General features: G+C 36.8%; 1 protein-coding gene across 3 annotated transcripts in view; it reads right to left on the minus strand.

Annotated features, from left to right (window-relative positions):
• Nucleotides 1–260: 260 nt before the first annotated feature.
• The window catches only part of TLCD4 (TLC domain containing 4), a 42,054-nt gene continuing 24,189 nt past the window's right edge, over nucleotides 261–18,125 (minus strand). For all 3 annotated transcript variants that reach the window (XM_090146322.1, XM_031614764.2, XM_090146321.1), the window contains 5 exons: nucleotides 17,691–17,780; nucleotides 13,715–13,773; nucleotides 11,903–11,997; nucleotides 9,730–9,803; nucleotides 261–6,333 (listed from right to left, as the gene is read on the minus strand). In XM_090146322.1, the coding sequence (XP_090002448.1) occupies nucleotides 6,018–6,333; nucleotides 9,730–9,803; nucleotides 11,903–11,997; nucleotides 13,715–13,773; nucleotides 17,691–17,780 (634 nt within the window). In that variant the 3' untranslated portion in view covers nucleotides 261–6,017. The remainder of the gene's footprint in view (nucleotides 6,334–9,729; nucleotides 9,804–11,902; nucleotides 11,998–13,714; nucleotides 13,774–17,690; nucleotides 17,781–18,125) is intronic.

Below are 18,125 nucleotides of genomic sequence, written 5' to 3' on the forward strand. Positions count from 1 at the left end.
TTGAAGTCACATTCCTGGCCACAGTGAAGTCCTACACAGCATTTCACCCTAAGTCCACCCACCCTACACACCTGGCTTAGACCCCTTCCTCTCTCCACACATAAAGCAAGGTGCAGCAACATCAAGGTATTGAACAAGCCAACCGTTTCTCAGCTTAACCCAAAGCAAGTCATTCTTTCATGACGCATTTATTATTATAGGTACATAAGCTATTACCACAATAAGAAAGAAAAATTCACAAAATAAGCAACTCTGTTCTTTTTGTTTATTATGAAGTAACAATACCTTGCATACATCATGCAATTTATTGCTCATTGACATTATTGCATATATCAAAGAAAAAAATCAGCCAATATAATGCAAGCCCCTAGACTGTTCAAACCAAATACAAAAATGCTCTACAGTATACTGAAATGCAAACACAATTCCAATTTTATAGCAAAAGGAAAATTTAAACGCATTGTATTTAACCATTCACCTTACTACACCTGTTCACTGTTGTACCAATCTTCAGAATTATTATATTGCGTTCTTAAGTTCTTGTGCATTGATAAGGATTGCTACTACAATCAGGCCACATTACTATTTGAACTTAATAATATGATCCTAACATTCTGTGACAGTTTCAGTCTTTACTCCACAAACCAGATTGTCATGGTTTTCCAGAAATCAGTCTGGAAGAACGTTCAGTTTTCACCCTTGCTCTGCATCCAGATCAGGTATACCATATTTGTTGAGTCTCTCTTGAAGATTACATGAACATTTTTAAATTACAGACTATTATTTATGCCTAAATTATAACTCACTTGTTCCCACCAGATTGTAATTTGCTTTTGCATCAGTATAACTATGCTTACATGTTAAATCATTCTCCCCATATAGGTATCTGTAGACATTAAACACTGTTTGGTTTAAGCATGCTAGAAACAAATCCAGGATATTTGCATGTATGTGTATTAAGTGTGCAAATTATACCAGAGCTCAGGATTAGCCCTTTTCCTCCCTCTCCCTATCATATAATGGATTTCTCTTGTCAAACATGAATAGTGTTACAATGAACAAAACCAGCATCTCCTGCATTGCATTCAAAGTGTTGTGCTCTGTATTGGAGCTTAATGATGATATTTAAATGCCGCATTTAAACAATCAGAATTTTTTCAATAACAAAATTTTTAAACTTAGAAGACAATTTCCATGCATCATGTTCCACTTGGGTGCAGATTCTCATATACTTAAGTATTTATAGGCTCATAAAGGCATGTGCCATCCACAAGACAAGTACAGTTCTTGACATCCCACACACAGATTAAAAATAAAGATACACTACAGAATATTTTATTTGTTTTTATATTTTCAATTTCAATGACTAAGAAGTTATAAATAGCACACTGAATCATTATATGGTTGATACCGAGGCATGCTGAACTCCTCATAAACCACTCTCTTAAAGACATTTGCTTTATATTACAAGCAGATTAAAAATTTATGTACATTGTTAACAGATGCCCTCTTAGGACACCACACCATGAAGCTGATCTCAGAAGGAATTTGGACAAAATATTTCTCATACCAAACAATACAAGTTATTCTTCATAGCTACCTTCCATTCTTTACTGAGCTATAAAGTGCTTGGTTATTATAAATAGAGCAAGAATGCCGAAGGAGGTAGCTAGTAGAGATTTTAAATGGATAAAAAATCATAAGTGTTATCACCTAAAAATATTGATTTGATGCTTAATCCCAGAGCTCTAAACATCCCAAGCAGCACATCATTCTTTCTTTCCTCCATAAAAAGACTTTTCAAGTTGCATTCCGAAAATCATATGACCTTCACCTGTCCAGCAAAGAGATTTCACCCAGGGTTTGGATGAATGTTAAAGTTAGTAAATATTAGTAATTTTTTTTCCATTTGACTGGTGCCAGGACCTCAGCAGCAAAGTACTGTTCTTTCTCCAGCTGTCAAATGCATTCCATGGGTAGAGACACTCTATCAGGAACAAGTCCTGCCTTGTGAAGTTCCTTGCAACTGGTTAATGAAGTTCTGTGGAAGGCTATTATAAATAGGAAAGAGGGCTACACATACTTCTCATAGCCTTCTACATTTGTATTGCTCATCTGAAAATTCTAGTTCCTCTCTACATGGCTTTCCCCATGGTGAACACCGTAGTAGACCTTAAGCTGGAGTAATTTTCAGTCAGCCCTTTATTTTCCCCTGAATGGCTCAGCGGAAGCTTTACAAAACAATTTTACAAACTTTTCTACTAAAAGACCTTTCACAGAAAGCTTGTATGTACATATACTTGAACATACACAAGTTGTCTTCATACAGCAATCAACAACTTAGAAACCTTTTTGTACAGCTTGAAAAGAAATTTTAGTCTCACATTGTACCGTTACAGAGATACAGAAATACATAATCTTTCTGCTGCTTGTCATTCTACCATTGTCCCAGCCACAGCAGCAGTACTCAGCATCTCCTCCACCTCTCTTCTTTAAACATGCTTGAATGTATCTGCTCACTTGTGTAAGCTTTTACTCAGAGGTTAACATTCATTTTTCAGTATGAATAATGTTTCACCATAATTTTTAATGTAAAGATGGAAACAATTATCTTCCAGACATTGTAATTAATTTATTTTTAATAAACTTTGACATAAAATTTGGAATTGATAAGAATTTATATACATCAATCAGCTCCTCTCATTTTTCCTGCTCGTAGAATATCTTTCATTATTCAGTAGATTCTATTTTTAAGCAATTAAGAAAGTGCTGAGCTCACCCAAAAGAGCATTTACTTATAGAGGTAGAGTAGGTTTCAGAGATAAAATTCGTATCACTAAGTATGTGTACAGATACCCATCAAACATCTCTGTAGCAGTAAGACTCTTGACTTCACTGAAATCCGCTGGAACACTCACCAAGAAAATGAGGATTTGAAGTACTTTTCCCCTCTGCAAGTACTGCTTCCACAAATCAATTATAAAAGCAAAACTTGACCTACCATTCCCCTATAGTAGCTCTGAGAGCGGTATTTATTCATCTTCTGATGAAAAAGTAAAACCATGGAGAAGAGAAACTGACATACTTACATACAGCCGTACTGATGCTCCCATGATCACCACACTAATTTTATGTAATGTGCTACTGGAGAATATAAAAATGTGTGATTTTTGAGCATTTTTACTAAGCTAATTCCATCCATTCGATAAGTCCACGGCAAAGACACCTGGTGATATACCAACTGTCTGCTTTACAATGCAAGTGTTAAAATAGAAGTTTTAAGCTACAATTAAAGTAATATCACATTCTGGAGACAACATTTATGAAAATCCCACTAATCATGCACTTCTTGCATAAAAAAAGCAAAGAGACAACCTTGCAACGCAAAATAAGTCAATATTTCAACATCATTTTTAAATTAAGAAGGTGTAATTGAAAAAATAGGTGCCAAGGCCATCTAATTTGCTGTATTATAAGCTTGTAGTGGCAGGTAAGAGTGCTCTATCCTAATGTATTCATTACAATACAATTTTGCAAACTGCTGACTACAGTTCTTGCTAAATATGTAAGTGTTAATAATGGCTTTTCCTTAGACAGTTGCCTTCTCACACATGGTAGATGTATCAGGTCTGAACAGTAATACACTGAAATATCACAATAGAAAAATGAAACTGAAAGCATTGTAAAATGTTGTTTTAATTACATTAATTTCATGCAGCAATCCAAAACATTGCATCTTCTAAATAATTATCTCAATGCCCTTCTATTTTGGGTTGTTGCCCGATATGTACTCTGCAGGCTTGTTTTTCCATTTCCAATCTACTTATAAAACAACCTTATTACAGCTCGACTTCCCCCCACGATGCACAAATCTATCTAGAAGTAAAGGAAACTGACTGCTTTAGTGAATGCTCTACACTGAAAATAAAGCAAAACAAAACGATACTGATGTCAAAGATAAATGTGAAGATGAGATGAACTTTGAGAAGCTTTCATGGGTTGTCATCCTAAAAGCTGCTTCAACTCATCTTCCTTACCAGTTTTTCATCGCACTTCCTGAATAAAATACAAGGATACTTCTACTTACAAGCATATTCTCCAAAATGTTTGAATTTACTTAATTTGAAGGTGACTGTAGAACTGAACAAGCAATCTTAGATATCTCCCTCAAGAGGGCAGGATTGGAAACAATACTGGAAAACGTCTGCCCAGTGAAACCAAGCAGATAAAAGCCAGTATTGTGCATCTCAAACAATACTCTCTGACATCCCTGGAACTGGGAACTCAACACAGCTGCCTTGGCTATAAGGCACTACAGTCCATGGGGTTCTCTCTGGGGCTCAGTGACATCTGATTTCTGGGAAACAAACCCTGTTTCTCGCCAAAAAGCTTCATAGTGTTGGTGCACTGACACTGTGGTCTGCAGAGGTAAGGGCTGATTCCACACAGCTTTGTTAAGGGGAACAGGAGAAAAGGAAAACAAAATATCCCATAAATATTTATCTCTTTGTTTAAAAATAAATTTCTTACACACAGTCTGCTACAATACTTAATATGTGTACTGAAGTACCGAGTGAAAACGTGTACATTTAGCACACCTTGTTAGAAGGTATAACTAACAACACGATGTTCAAAAATAATAATTAAACAAAAATCTAGAAACAAACAGAAGTTAATCAACCTCAATTCAGATATGATTAAAAATAAGCAAAACAAAACCAAAACTATACACAAATACTGCTCTTAAATCATTAAAAAAAAAAACAAAAACAGAATTTCCTCCAGTTATAATACAATTTGGATTGAGAGCATTCCTCTTAAACAGCAAGATTTCTCTCCAACATCCTCCAAGTTTTAAGTCTGCAGAAGGAGGAACAGGGTGCCTATTGACAAGTACGTGGTTCTGAAAATAAAATGTTGTGCCTACAGATGTGAGCTGTCACTGTATGTTATAAGTTGAAAGAAGTTTGGCACTGTTAATTCAAGAATGTTCTTCAGTCAACAGCTCAGATGTGATTAACAAGGAAAACGTGACAATAAAAATCAGCAATCATACCTAATGGGTCACTTGTGTGGGAAAAAAAAAAAAGGCTCATTGTAAGTTCCATGGCACATATACAGAATAATTTTATCTTTTTCTAAGTAAGCTTCATATCCCAAAAGTCAATGGTTAACTCTGAGCAGAGTTGCAATACTTCTCACAGGCAGTAGCAGCAAAGGAAAAAAAGCACTCCAGTAAGAATTATGCTGTTCCCTAACATCATTTACCATACTAACTTATGAACTCATTTCCACGGCTGATTTAGTAGATGTGCTCTTGCATGTAACCTAAAAAAAGCAGAAATGAATCCTTCCTGTAAAAATCAGAGAATTTTAACCACTCTTAAGATATCTCGTATGGTCTTATAATACAGCATTTTAGATAAAATTATTTCACAAATTTCCCCAAATGGTTTGCATTCATACAAGGCAGAACAAAAAGCAGTAAAAGACTTCACAGAATCAGAGCTAGACTTCTAGTATCTCTTGCAAAAATTAAAAAGTTCTCAAGAATGAAATCTTGATTGTTATTCCTAGAAGAAAATACAGAAACTTGCCAGGAAAATTGCACCATATCATGAGTTTGGGGAGTTTTGTTTATGTTTTTATAAAAGAGAGATATCAATATTCACTAGATTTATAAAACACATTAATCTGAAAAACCTGAGTGAAACACTTCAAACACACTGGTGGACAACGGCCAAGTAACCAGTCTGCTCCTTCCTCATTTCAGTAGTTTGTTAAGTGCTCAGAACATGTAGCATTCATTTCTGTGAACGTTTGCTTCTATTCCTCATTGGAGAAGATCCTTAAAGCGTGGCCCTGGGTGCGCAGGCAGTGTGGCTAGGGAAAGAGTAAGGTCAGTACAGAGGTAATACCTTGTTTCCTTAAGAAGAGCATTCCATGGCAGAATGTGCACTGGTTCAGTGAACCCAAATAATTTTCATAGCAGAAATTTCTGTTTATGCATATGATCTCTAGTCAGATTTTCCATTTTTATGAGTTTTGGCTTCCTCCTGTCCAACAAGACAAATAACTTTGTAGCAACCTTTCGTAATTTTGACCATCCACATCAAGTTCATAACATCCAAGACAACACTTGAGATAATCCAGGCGCTCTGGGCTGCAAATCCTAATCTCTGGAAACCCTCAGTTCCAAACGAAGAAAATACGCGGCTGTAATACATAGGCATGACGGCAATCCTCACCACGAAGAACACAACTGTCATCAGCACACCATTGATCATGTTAGCCTTTGAAGATTTGGGATATCCCAGTACTTCAAAAAACCACCTGCAAAAGAAGTATTCACAGATGGCAGGCATACTTAAGCCCACTTAATTGACGAAGATCTTATTTCTCTTCATTAAGCATGTATTTTTTAATTGCTTCTACCTTGCATTTCTAAATTATTGCTTGTATTTCTATGTTATTGCACAGTTTCTTGGCTTAGCTTGCAAATTCTTCTGCTTGGCTTCTTTTTTTTTTCCCCAGTTAAACACTGTGTGATATCAAGAACATTACATGTAGAATAACATGCAGAAAATCCCAGTTCAAATTGTAAGTCAGTTCAAGACCACTATGTATGCCAATGACCATTACACTATAATTTAAAGTAACTTTTAAGGTGGTAAATTCAAATTTATTGCTTTTTATTATAATTTGCATCAATAGACAATTAAAAAATATTTCTCCCCTGAAAGCAATCCAAACATTGTAATAAAATAGAGGTGTAATATTTCATAGATCTTGGGGGGCGAGTGGTGGGTGTCACCATGCCACAGTACTTCTGCTTTTGAGTGTAAAGATAAGCAGAAGCAGGACAAGCAGTCTTTTCCAGGAGTGCAGCTTGAAGAAGCTGACCACTGCAAAAGGCAATAATGCTTGTGCATGGCAACAGAGGCACCACTCCGCGCTGGCTTATCTGTGTGTCATGCTAACAGAGAGAAAAGAATTAAAAAAAGAAACTGAAAAGCGGGAGATGAAAGGTTCCCACTAAACTAAGGAGTCTGGAGAACTTCCAAAGAAAAGAAACCTTTGGAGGAGAGAAACTCCCAAAGAGAAGGAACATTTGGCAGAAGAATTCTCTAAGGGAAAAAAAACCTGTTCGGAAAGAATCCCCTCCTGGGCCCTGCTTGTTGCTACTGTGCAAAGCTTCCTGTCTTTCTCCCATCCCCCATGGTGACCAGACGAGCTTTTGGGATCAACAGGTGCACTACAAACCATGCTGGACCTATGGCAGTGACTATCTCTCTTGCTTTCTATAAAAACTGCTTGCTTTTTCACCTGCCTTCCCTTCCCCATCTCCCTAAACAACTAGGATTTGTAATAAACTGGCCAGGCTAACATTTGATCCATGGTGTCTTAATCTCACTGTTGAGTACACATATATATTAAAGAAACCTTCTCTCCCTCCTATAATTGGAGTGAGACACGTTCACACATAATACATAAATGCAAGGAAAAATTGAGCAACAATGGCAGGTAAAAGACAGGAAAATAACATGAATCAATGTATTCATGACAGCAATTGGGAAGGAGGAAGTGGAATAACCAATTTGTTTTCAAAAAGGTATGGGGGTAAAGCTATTAAACAAAATAACAAGTTAAAAACTCGTAAAAAATAAAGTCAACTTTAATTATCTGCAGATTGCAACCTACATAATTACTGATACACTAAAAAGACTTGCCAGACATCCAGATCAGAAATACACCAGGAATCAGTTCAGAATGCAGCTGATACAAACTCCAGGCTCTCCCGATAATAGCCTGATCAGGAAGCTGGACACCTTCCCACCAAAATGCTGGGCTGATAGAGACCTGGCATGTTTGGTGAGACAGCCTGTATTTTCCTCAATATATATAATGCAGATTCCAGAAGTAACATCAAAGAAAGTTTCTGAAGTCCACAGCAATGTGCCAGGATGAATGAACTGCTGGAGAAAAGGGTGACTGGACATCTGCTCAGAGACTTTCCTCTCCCAGCAAATTCAAAAATTATGAGTAAGTAAATCCTAGTGATTGTTAACATTTTACCCAACACAGTTTATAATTAACTGCATAAATGTTGACATGAACATAAAAAGATCTAAAGCTTGGCATGGGGACAACCTCCAATTAAATACCCCTAATAACACCAAAACAAAGAAAATACTTCAGTTCTGAGATTAGACTATCATTTTATATTTTAATACTGCTCTTTTTTGGTAATACTAAGAATGAAAACAAGAGGTTTAATGTAAATCATTATCATTATCCACCACTTGCTGCCTTAAGTGTCTGGTTCTTTTCAAATGTAATGGGAAAAAAAACATGCACTAATGAGATGACATCTCTCAGTGCGAAGGACTTTATTGTCTCCACAGAGACTTCTCTTTTTCTCAGAAAGCAGTAGATGTGGGTTTTCAAGGACACAGTCTCACCATAGGCATTTAAAATATAATATAATAAATTTGAAAGGTAAGCATCCATTTCCAATATGAAATCCTATCTTGATAAAAGTCAGTTATGAGAGCAATGACTGGGACATGAGCACCAATAGAGAAATCTAGAATATAATACCACCTTCAGAATACACTACCTCCCACTTTCTTACTCTCATGTAAAATAAGCTTGAAGAAGTATTTCTTCACTCCTTGGTTTCTCTGTGCAAGCAGAGCATAGCCTGAGTTAGACCACAACAGCCTACTTGACTTCCCTTAGACAAATGGAAATAGCCCTGCACAGCTCCGTTACCTGCCCTCCTCTAAGTTGAATTTGCCAACATTCAGGAGGGTCCTCAGCACAATCCTTCCTTTTTGTTTTTTATATTCTTAGAAATGTGAGGAACGCTATAGTCTCAAAAACTCTTTCAGAGTTGACAATCACAATCTAGTAATAGGTAATACTCAGACATCTTGTTTGAAGACTTACAGACCCTTTTTCTTATCACCCTCACCCTTTCTGTATCTGACACCTGGAAAGGAAAATAGACATTACACAAGAATGATCAGTAAAGTAGAAACACCCCAAAAAGGATGGGAATGGGTATGCAGTGTACTGTGAGATCTGATCCTACACCACAAACAAAAGAAAAACGTGAAGGAGGAGGAAGAGGAGGAGGAGATGACAGCAGCTCCATGCTATACCGAAGTCCCACTCTCGAGGTGAAGTCCTGGGGCAGGTCAGTGTCCACAGCTGGGTCACAGCAGCTGCAGAGCGAGTAGAGGGCACCCAGCCCAGAGTTCTGGGAAATTCCAGGGACTGCTCTCCTTGGCACTATCATGCCTTCCCTGATTCTCACAGCAGCAGCTTGAGTGTGATGCTACAACCAGAAGCCACAGCAGTCTTCCACTGTCACTGAAGTCTGCTAAGGAGCCTCCTGCCACTTTCTTCTCTGATCGCAAGTGTAAAGCTTAACTATCACAGCTGCATTTAGATGCTTTACTACTCTTCTAACTTAAGAGCTCAGAATCCAGAACTATTTTTATAACTGAAGTATGAAAATCTGGCATTTCATACAAAAGTTGGTCTGCTTTAAAAAGGAACTCAGCAACAGCAGCTAAATGTTTTCATAGCAAAATAGATTTCCAGATAGTAAACTCTAAATAAATGAAAATTCCCTTTTAGCAGCTATTCAGTGACAACATCCTTCCTGGATAATATAGATAAAAATGTAAAGAATTGTGTAAAAACTCCACAGCTACTTACCTCTGATTGACAAAAGGAGTGGAGAATTCTGCAAGCAGACGGAAGTTCCCAAAATAAGCCAGCAGACCTTTGCTCTGGTTGGACAAAGACAAAGCAGACACAGAGATCAACAATCTAGCAGATTAACCTTGATTGAAGTCTTCAAGTGTACACAGAATGATACAGTGACCCAAATGCCTGATTAAAATTGTCAGTACACAAGTTTCTTAGCTGTGGCAACCTTCCATAAAATTTCAAAATGAAGTTTTCCACAGAAGATGCTGTTGTCCATTAAATACCATGATTCAGTAGCTTTTGTTAACTTTTTTGTTTTTAAATAAATCTTTAAAAGATGCAGGAATAAGAGGAAATGGAAAGCCAGCTAGAGGAGACTGGCACAAGAATTGGTAGGATATAACTATGATGGTACTGCTACTGTCTAAGAGGATTGTAAATATTCTGGATTTCTCATGTTTAAACAAACTTAAACAAAATCAGTGAGGCGAAGAATGTCCCTGAATTGTTTTAAGAATGCAACTTACCTACATCAGGATGAATTATTGGCTCTTATTTGGCAGCAGAAAGGGCACACAAAGCCTTTGAAATTCTCTCCTGCCTTCTGAAAGGAAAATCCTTTCCACCAGTTGTGTTGCAGTCCCTGCCACATCCCCTAAGCTGGAAGACTTTGTCTTCCCCATGTTGGTATCCAGATAACAGCATGGAACTTTTCCACCAAAACACATTGTAACTGAACACCTCCCTCTAAGTGACAAAGTACACAGGCTTCTCTGTCTTATCTTTTGGTCGTGTTATGTGCTGGAAATAGTATCCCACTCCACCAGGACTGGGCAAGCAGCAGTTGGCAGGTGTAGAGATAAAGAAAATTCAGCCTTATTCCTGAACAACCCATGGCACAGACATACACATCCAGTGGGAGAGTAGGACCCAAATAATAAATTGAGCTTAAAGTTCACGCTATATGATTTACTCCAGAAATAACTACTGATTTTTCTGCATTGGGGATTAGTCTCAGTAGTGATATTTTCATTTCTCTAATATCCAGTTCTAATTCAGTTTCATCCATGACAATATTAGTAGATTTAATTACCTTCAACCCGAAACAGAGTATTTACTTGTCAGTGTACTTCATTCCCTTTAGATGGTTTAAATCTGGCAGTAATCTGACATCTCAACACATTTTTTTAATATGTTAAGCCTGGGATTCATGAACTAGCTAGTGAAAGAGACATGGTAAGTTAAGTAAATTGTATTTTATAGGATTTCTTTATTTACTGAATGAGCTTTTCAGAAGAGATTTAGCCGCATTACTCTGGAGGTCAGCAGGTTTTCTACCAAATCACAAAGGCATCTTAGCAATTCCAGCAGTAAATCAGCAGCAAAGAGTAATTTAGTTAGTCTTCACCCTGGAAGACTATCCTTTTCTTCCCCTTTTATCATCAATGCATGTACATATGCCACAGATATTGAAAGATATATACAGTTAATCAGCAACTGCTTCCCCACCAAAGCAATCTTAGAAAAAGTCTCAGAGGGTCAGCATCAACCTTCATAAAACAAAACAAACAAACAAAACCATACACTTACTGAGAAATCTCAGTTATAACAAAGCTTAAAGTTAGTCTAAGCTAAACAGTGGATATAGTTACTTTATTTATCATCTGCAATTGGGAACTTCATATGATTGTTCATTTCTCAGATTAGTATACTTATGTTACATATTAACATGTGCTGTATGCCAGCTGCTTAATAACCAAAAATGAAATACATTTCATAATCCTACCTACCATAATAATAAAGCGTTCATGTTTGGGTGACACAAGCGTGTACAAAAACAAAATGTTTCTGTTTTTTTGTTTGTTTTTGTTGCTGCATTTAAATAAAAAGAACAATCTACAGAAGAACCACATCCAGCTGCCCAGAATGAAACATCACTGACCAATGATCTTAAAAATACAGTGACAAGCAAAACATTTGAACCATCTTCTCCTGGTTTTCCAATTAAGTTTTCATACTCTGATTTTGTGACCTCTTTATTGAAGACATAAGTATGCCTGTCATGAATTTAACATACCAACCAGCAAATAACATTTTTAACATTAAGGAAATGAGATTCATAAAAGCATTGTCTCCATTCTCATCTGCTTGTTACATTACTAAAGAATACAGCACTCACCAGTACAAAATAATAAGCATACAGAGCTGCCAAGTGATGTATTACAAAAAACTTGTCACCAATTGCCTTCCAGTAGCAAATAATAAGCAACAAATCTACGAGAGAAAATAAATAACGTTAAAAAGCTGGTTAGTCTACTACCATTTACCTGAGAATAGCATTCCTCTTAGTTTTTAGAGGTATGAATGCCAGTGCACACTACCAGTAGAAACACACTTTATCCTAAAGATTTTTTTCCAGTAAAAGTTCTGACAATATATTAAGCACGCATTATTCCAACAGCTGCCATAAATTATCTTCCAAATCAACAGAAATATGGGGACAGTGCCTTTAGCTGAAGTATTCTGGAAGGAAACGGTGGATCCAGAATCTGATGTGAAAACCTCACACTTACAAATCCACAAATTTGAAACAAGTGACCAAAAAAAGAGGAGTGGGAAGGGAAAGGAAATATATAGCCAATGTACAAAGGCTTACAATAAAAGCAAGAATCTACTATGGAGAACTAGTGAGTCAGAACTTTATACTTGCAAACAGGGAACCATTAACCCTGTGCAAGAAACACTTGGAATGAGAAGCATAGTCACTTTATTTAATCAGACCTTCCCAACTACTGCAAAAGCAATGTAGTGTACTTGAGTTACTGCTGTAAAGAAAGCTTTGACAGAAAAGTTCTTCTTGTCCTGTGATTGTCTGAGATTTCAGAAAATTTTCTGTTCTATACTGGAATAAGCAATTTCTGCCTCTTCTTTCTCCAAATAAATGAATACTTGGTACTTTGAATGGAATACTAGTGATCAAGTTTCAGAATCAAAGACCTTACCATTATGCTTTTCCTATCTGCAGTGAGTGCCTTGATCTCTTTATATGAGCTGTCCTCAGGCAGGGCTCTGTATTATCTGATATAGCTGCTCCACTACATATTAATAATTAAACATTAACTACATAAGGAGGAGAATGAGTGGCCAAGTTCAGGCCAAGATTCATTAATTCATAATGAAAGCCTAATGCGTAAATATTTAGAAGTAGATACCAATGAATTTAAACATGGAAGATGAAGTTCCTCTTACAGACAAACCAGAGACTTGAACCGCATGTGCTGATCACCAATCCCATTAGTGAGAAATCAACTGCAAGAGACAATTCAGTGTACAGCATAGTCTCTGGTGAAAGACTCCATTCAAACAGGGGAAGTTTTCCCAGAAAATAGTCCAAGCTTAAGAGCTTTCATTTTGGCAAGTCAGCAATTCCCCACACAAAATAAAAGTTCCAAATAGGTTTTTTTGCAAAATTCCCATGCCAATTTTAGTTAAAAGTCAACAATTCAGAACATCAATATATTTAAATGTTAATAATGTATTAAAAAATAATTCTAAATTTTCAAGTTTTATATATGATTTAATTTTGCTTTGAAGTGAGATTAGAAGGTGGGCAAGTGAGATCCAATGCCTCAACTTGTATTGAGGGTTATATACTGAGTTTCTGGTGCTCTGAAGTAAGCCACTTCCACACCTTCTGAAGTGGCTAAAGTACAATCTGAACTGGAATTGGTGGTTGGGTACCAAACCATCACAAAGCCACGCCATGGCATTCCCTTACTGCCTGGGGAGACACCATTCCCATCTTTCACATCCTGCAATTTCACCACAACCCCACAACTCCATTACAATACAGCTCTGCTGTGGCTTTTAAAATTCTTGTACACATCACATCTCCAGAACAGTGTCTCAAGATAAATGTAAAAAGATAGGATAGTGACTCAGTATAAATAAGCAGGTTGAGCACGTTATAAAAATGATGTTGCATAATTACCAGAAATGAGGTAGCCTGTGGTAATAGCAATATTCAGTTTCACAATTGAAGGGTCACCCCTGTAAACATACCAAAAATGCACAGTTAAACCTTTAAAACAAGGTAATTTGCAGAGGACATACACATATCAAACATCATCATGTCCATGAGGTTACTTAATGTCTTACTGTTGGGACAAACATCGTGAGATTTGGCCACAGATCAAAGTTAGAGAAATGGATTCCTTTCCAGGCAGATATAAGACATCTGCTAACTGTCCCTGACCTGCCCCTGGCTACACACCAGAACTGCAACCAGCAATTGCCCTGGGCCAGCTTCTCTCACAACAGCAAATAGAAGCAAACAGCCCAGGCAGCATCACAGCACTCTGACTGACAGTCTTCATCTCCATTTTTTCTTTCTGCCAGTATTAAAACTTTGTGACAGATGACAAAAATATCTCTCTCAGCTAGTGCCTTTCATATTTGTGAGAGGACGAATGCTTATATGAATACAGAATAGGAGGAGACACGAAAGGAATTATTTGCCTGTTCTTTGAAGTCAAAGAACCTTTCAGCAAAAATGTTTTTCAGAGCAGTTTCACATCTGTGCCTTCACTTTTGGTGCCAAAGATTCAGCAAAGCTCTTAATAGCAAATAAAAAAATGAAGTCCCTCCAGCATGTTCAAAATCACAAGACTTGTGAACACCGCTCGAGAAGAAGCATTCACATTACAGCAAGTATCTACTATTTGTTCTTACTTCCATTGCTGTCTGTGCATTTCTACCTTGAGGAATTAAGTAAGCAATTCTCCTTTCCTCTGCCCAAAGATATATATTTTTTTTAAATAATAAAAAAGTCCATCACAATCCCAAATTAATCTCAGTTAACAGAAAATAAAGAATTCAGTCTAAAATGTTCTGGATTTCCTCATCTATCGGCTTGAATGGGAAGTGTTGTCAAGTTTATGAGTCCTGGTGTTTGCAGCACAGTTTTGACGCAGGCAAGTGTCAGGAATGACAAACAGGGAGTGACCTGAACAAGCAGAAGAGGTCTCCTTTACGACTGCTTGGGAGGTATGTGCAGCAAATGAGTTACAGGAACACACACAGGGAGATAAAACACAAGGATGCCCAGTCAACTTTCTTCAAACTTTTTTTGTAGATATTTTTCAGGTACAGTCCACTAGATAAAAACACTTTAACTTAAAAAAGGTTGATGACTGCAAAGTGGAGAGTGGTACGAAGAAACCTGACCTCTTGTAAATACGTGAATGAAGTCGCAGCTTCACACCTTCTCCCTCTCCTTATCTAATCTCTACCACCTACACATTTTCTACTATGTTATTCTCATCACCTCAGAAACAATTTCTACATTATTTATGCTAGTTAGCTATTCTCTTAACATATAGAAAATATGGCAAGTGTTAGGGGAAATCCTAGACCATCATAAAAGGTGTAAAAACACCAGGCTGATGAGCCTCTGTGGCATACACATGGTCCAGTCTTCATCATCTTTTGTTAGGATTTACTGCACGTAGTTTCAGGCACTACTTGATAGCAACACCACATCCTCTCTCCATTGCACCCAATGCCTTAGTAGGAGTGCTGATCCCCTTTGAGAGCTACCTGTATTGTCATCACTATGCATTTAAGCCTTGCATGAGCCCAGAAGTAAGGCTGATATACGTTGAAGACTGGAACCTATGGCTTTCCATTACTAATATAAAAGATACAAATCCTGCAGAGGATAAATGGACATGATCATACAGTCAATGGCTATACAAAGATTGTGGTAATAAACAGAAGGCAAGAGTGAGTGGTCTAAATTTGGAGCACCAGTGTAATGCTTTCAGACTACTTGAGTAAAAGCAGCATTAAGGATTTCTGGGCACACACAAACTGTTGAAACTAGACTCAAGTGCTTCTTCACTGTTTGTAAAACAATCCTAATGAAAGACTCATGCATCTTTCATATCTGCAGAAGATATGAGGTCCACAGCTTATGACTACATTTCATTTCAAAAGGGCATTTGATTTCCATGACAGAACAGCCTTATAGCAGATCCTTAGAATTTGCTTTTTCCTCTTCAGCCATATCCAGTTAAATTCAAAACTATGTGAATTCAACTATGAATCAATGGAAAAATGACAGATTAAAATTTAAAGTACATCTAGGTCATAAAGCAGACTGAAAATTGATTAAAGCTCTGTACGGTCAGTGAGGGCTTCAGTCATCACAGGGAGGGAATCAGCACAACATATGGAAAAATGCAGAGACAAATGCTAGCTATCTCCTTTTAAAGAGTAACATGAAAGTCAGCCTTAGAAGAAAATATACACCTGCAATTTCTGAGGAAACTGACCTGTGATTCTGGCTTCACTGGTAGTTTCTGACAGAAGAAGCACAACACAAAGTTTTAATTCATTATAATCGTCATTATCAGTGTATCCAAACAGAAGAAATATTTAGAAGCAATAGTAGAAATACATAATAATTTCCCTCCCAAAAAAATTGATTTTGTCCTGTGGTATTTTTTACATCGTATAGGATGCTAAGGCTCCATAAACGAGGTTAAGTTTTCAAAGCAGTACACAAAAATATCTCACAGCCTTTCTTAAATTTATTAAGAATTAAAGATAATTTTTGAAAACTTAGTTTTCTATTTAATTTGATTTTTTATACACCAGGATAATTTAGTAAGCATGCAGACAATTCATCAGCAAGTGATACTTATTTCTATCACTCATGACTTCTTTTGTACTGTTTAGAAGAAGGTCTACTCAAGCAAACCGAGATAAAAGCTTGTATATGATAAAGCTTACCACAATCCATACAGAGATCATGTTATAATAACCTACTGCTTTTAAACAAAGTTAACAATCTCGTAAGATACTGGAGATTGTATATAGTCACTCCAAAGATACCAGAAAACAATGAAGAAAAGTCAAAGCAACAAATTAATCATGTATCACTACGAAAGTAAGAGGCCAGCGTTGTTCATATTTGCATTATGAATCAGTGTTACGTTTAAGAAAGCTACATAAGAAATCAGTGGCAGAGATACCATCAGAATTCATTTAAGCACCCAATCTTGTCTAGTCCATACCATACCGTCATTAGTTTACAGTACCAAAAGAGCAAAGTAAGAATCATATGTTAAATTTACACGAGTTTAAACTGAATCATACTATAGACCTACAACAAAGTTAAAAATAGCAGAGATATGAAATGAAACTTGTAGTAGTTAATTACTCTTCAGGACTAACATGGCCTCTTCCAGAGGGAGAGTTCCAGAAGGTAATGAATGAAATGTCAAAATACCAATTAAGCAAAGCAAGAGACATGTCCTGCCCCACAAAAGTAAGCCTGAAACAAAACAATATAACTCAATAGATCTAGACATAAAAAAAAATAAAAATAAAAAAGGAAGCTTAAGATGAAATATTTGATAAATAGAGAAAACATTTGAAATCTATTGATTAAAAAATTCTATTCCCTATAAAGATAAAATCCCTTAAAACTCCTTCATACTTCTTGGTAGAAGCCTTCTGGGAGGCTACAGTATAACATCCTAACTTCTCACCTTTTACATATGTATTTTATATAGATAGCAGGCCCCACTTCCCCCCCCTCCCTTCCCCAATGACTTGGAAGAGCATTTCAGTTTCATTTAAAAATAATTGTACTAAGTAGCATAGTTTCAGTCTTGCCAATTGAGTTAGACTCTCAGTCTTACAGATTAGTATATGCAATTACAAACCAATTGGCTGCATGGTATCTATCCCACTTCACAGAGACAATACACTGAGGGCATTAGCACTGACAAAATAATCTGGAGTTGTAAAGTAGTACGAACAAAAGTAAATACATCAAACTGTATATTTTAAGGGGAAATAAAACATTTACTACACTAATTAGTACACTGCAGGATATTTTTTCCATGCTCTATTATGTCATTTGACTGTAAACACAACATGTAAGTAAGGCATCTTACCAGAGATGGTCAGCATTAACAGCTTCATCGTACAACAAAATATACAGACAAAATCCACCAACCACCAAGGCATGGAATGTGGACACTGTCCTGAAAAACAGATCACAGTCACAAGGAGATACTGCCAGTCACAACTGTCTGTATTGTACTGCAGGTAGGATACATCCAAAGCCATGCCCCATTGCATCTCTGCTTTACCGCTTACACAGTGACAGGTGGGACAGGCAGTCATGAAGAAGTATCTTCTGACAGGGCGACGGGGGACGAGCAATGAAGAGAAAGAGTGGTTTTAAAGTAAAGTATCTGAGATCTACAGGTATTTTTTGTTTTTCAGATTAACCTATATGTTAACGAATACTTAAAGACAAAGCCACGTCCAGTTCTCAAATACTGCATTGCTTCACTTGAATGAAAACCTACAGGAAAACGCCTTGA

This window comes from Phasianus colchicus, chromosome 9 (assembly GCF_987193195.1).
Source record: "Phasianus colchicus chromosome 9, bPhaCol1.hap1.1, whole genome shotgun sequence".
In the NCBI taxonomy this organism is placed as follows: Eukaryota; Metazoa; Chordata; class Aves; order Galliformes; family Phasianidae; genus Phasianus; species Phasianus colchicus.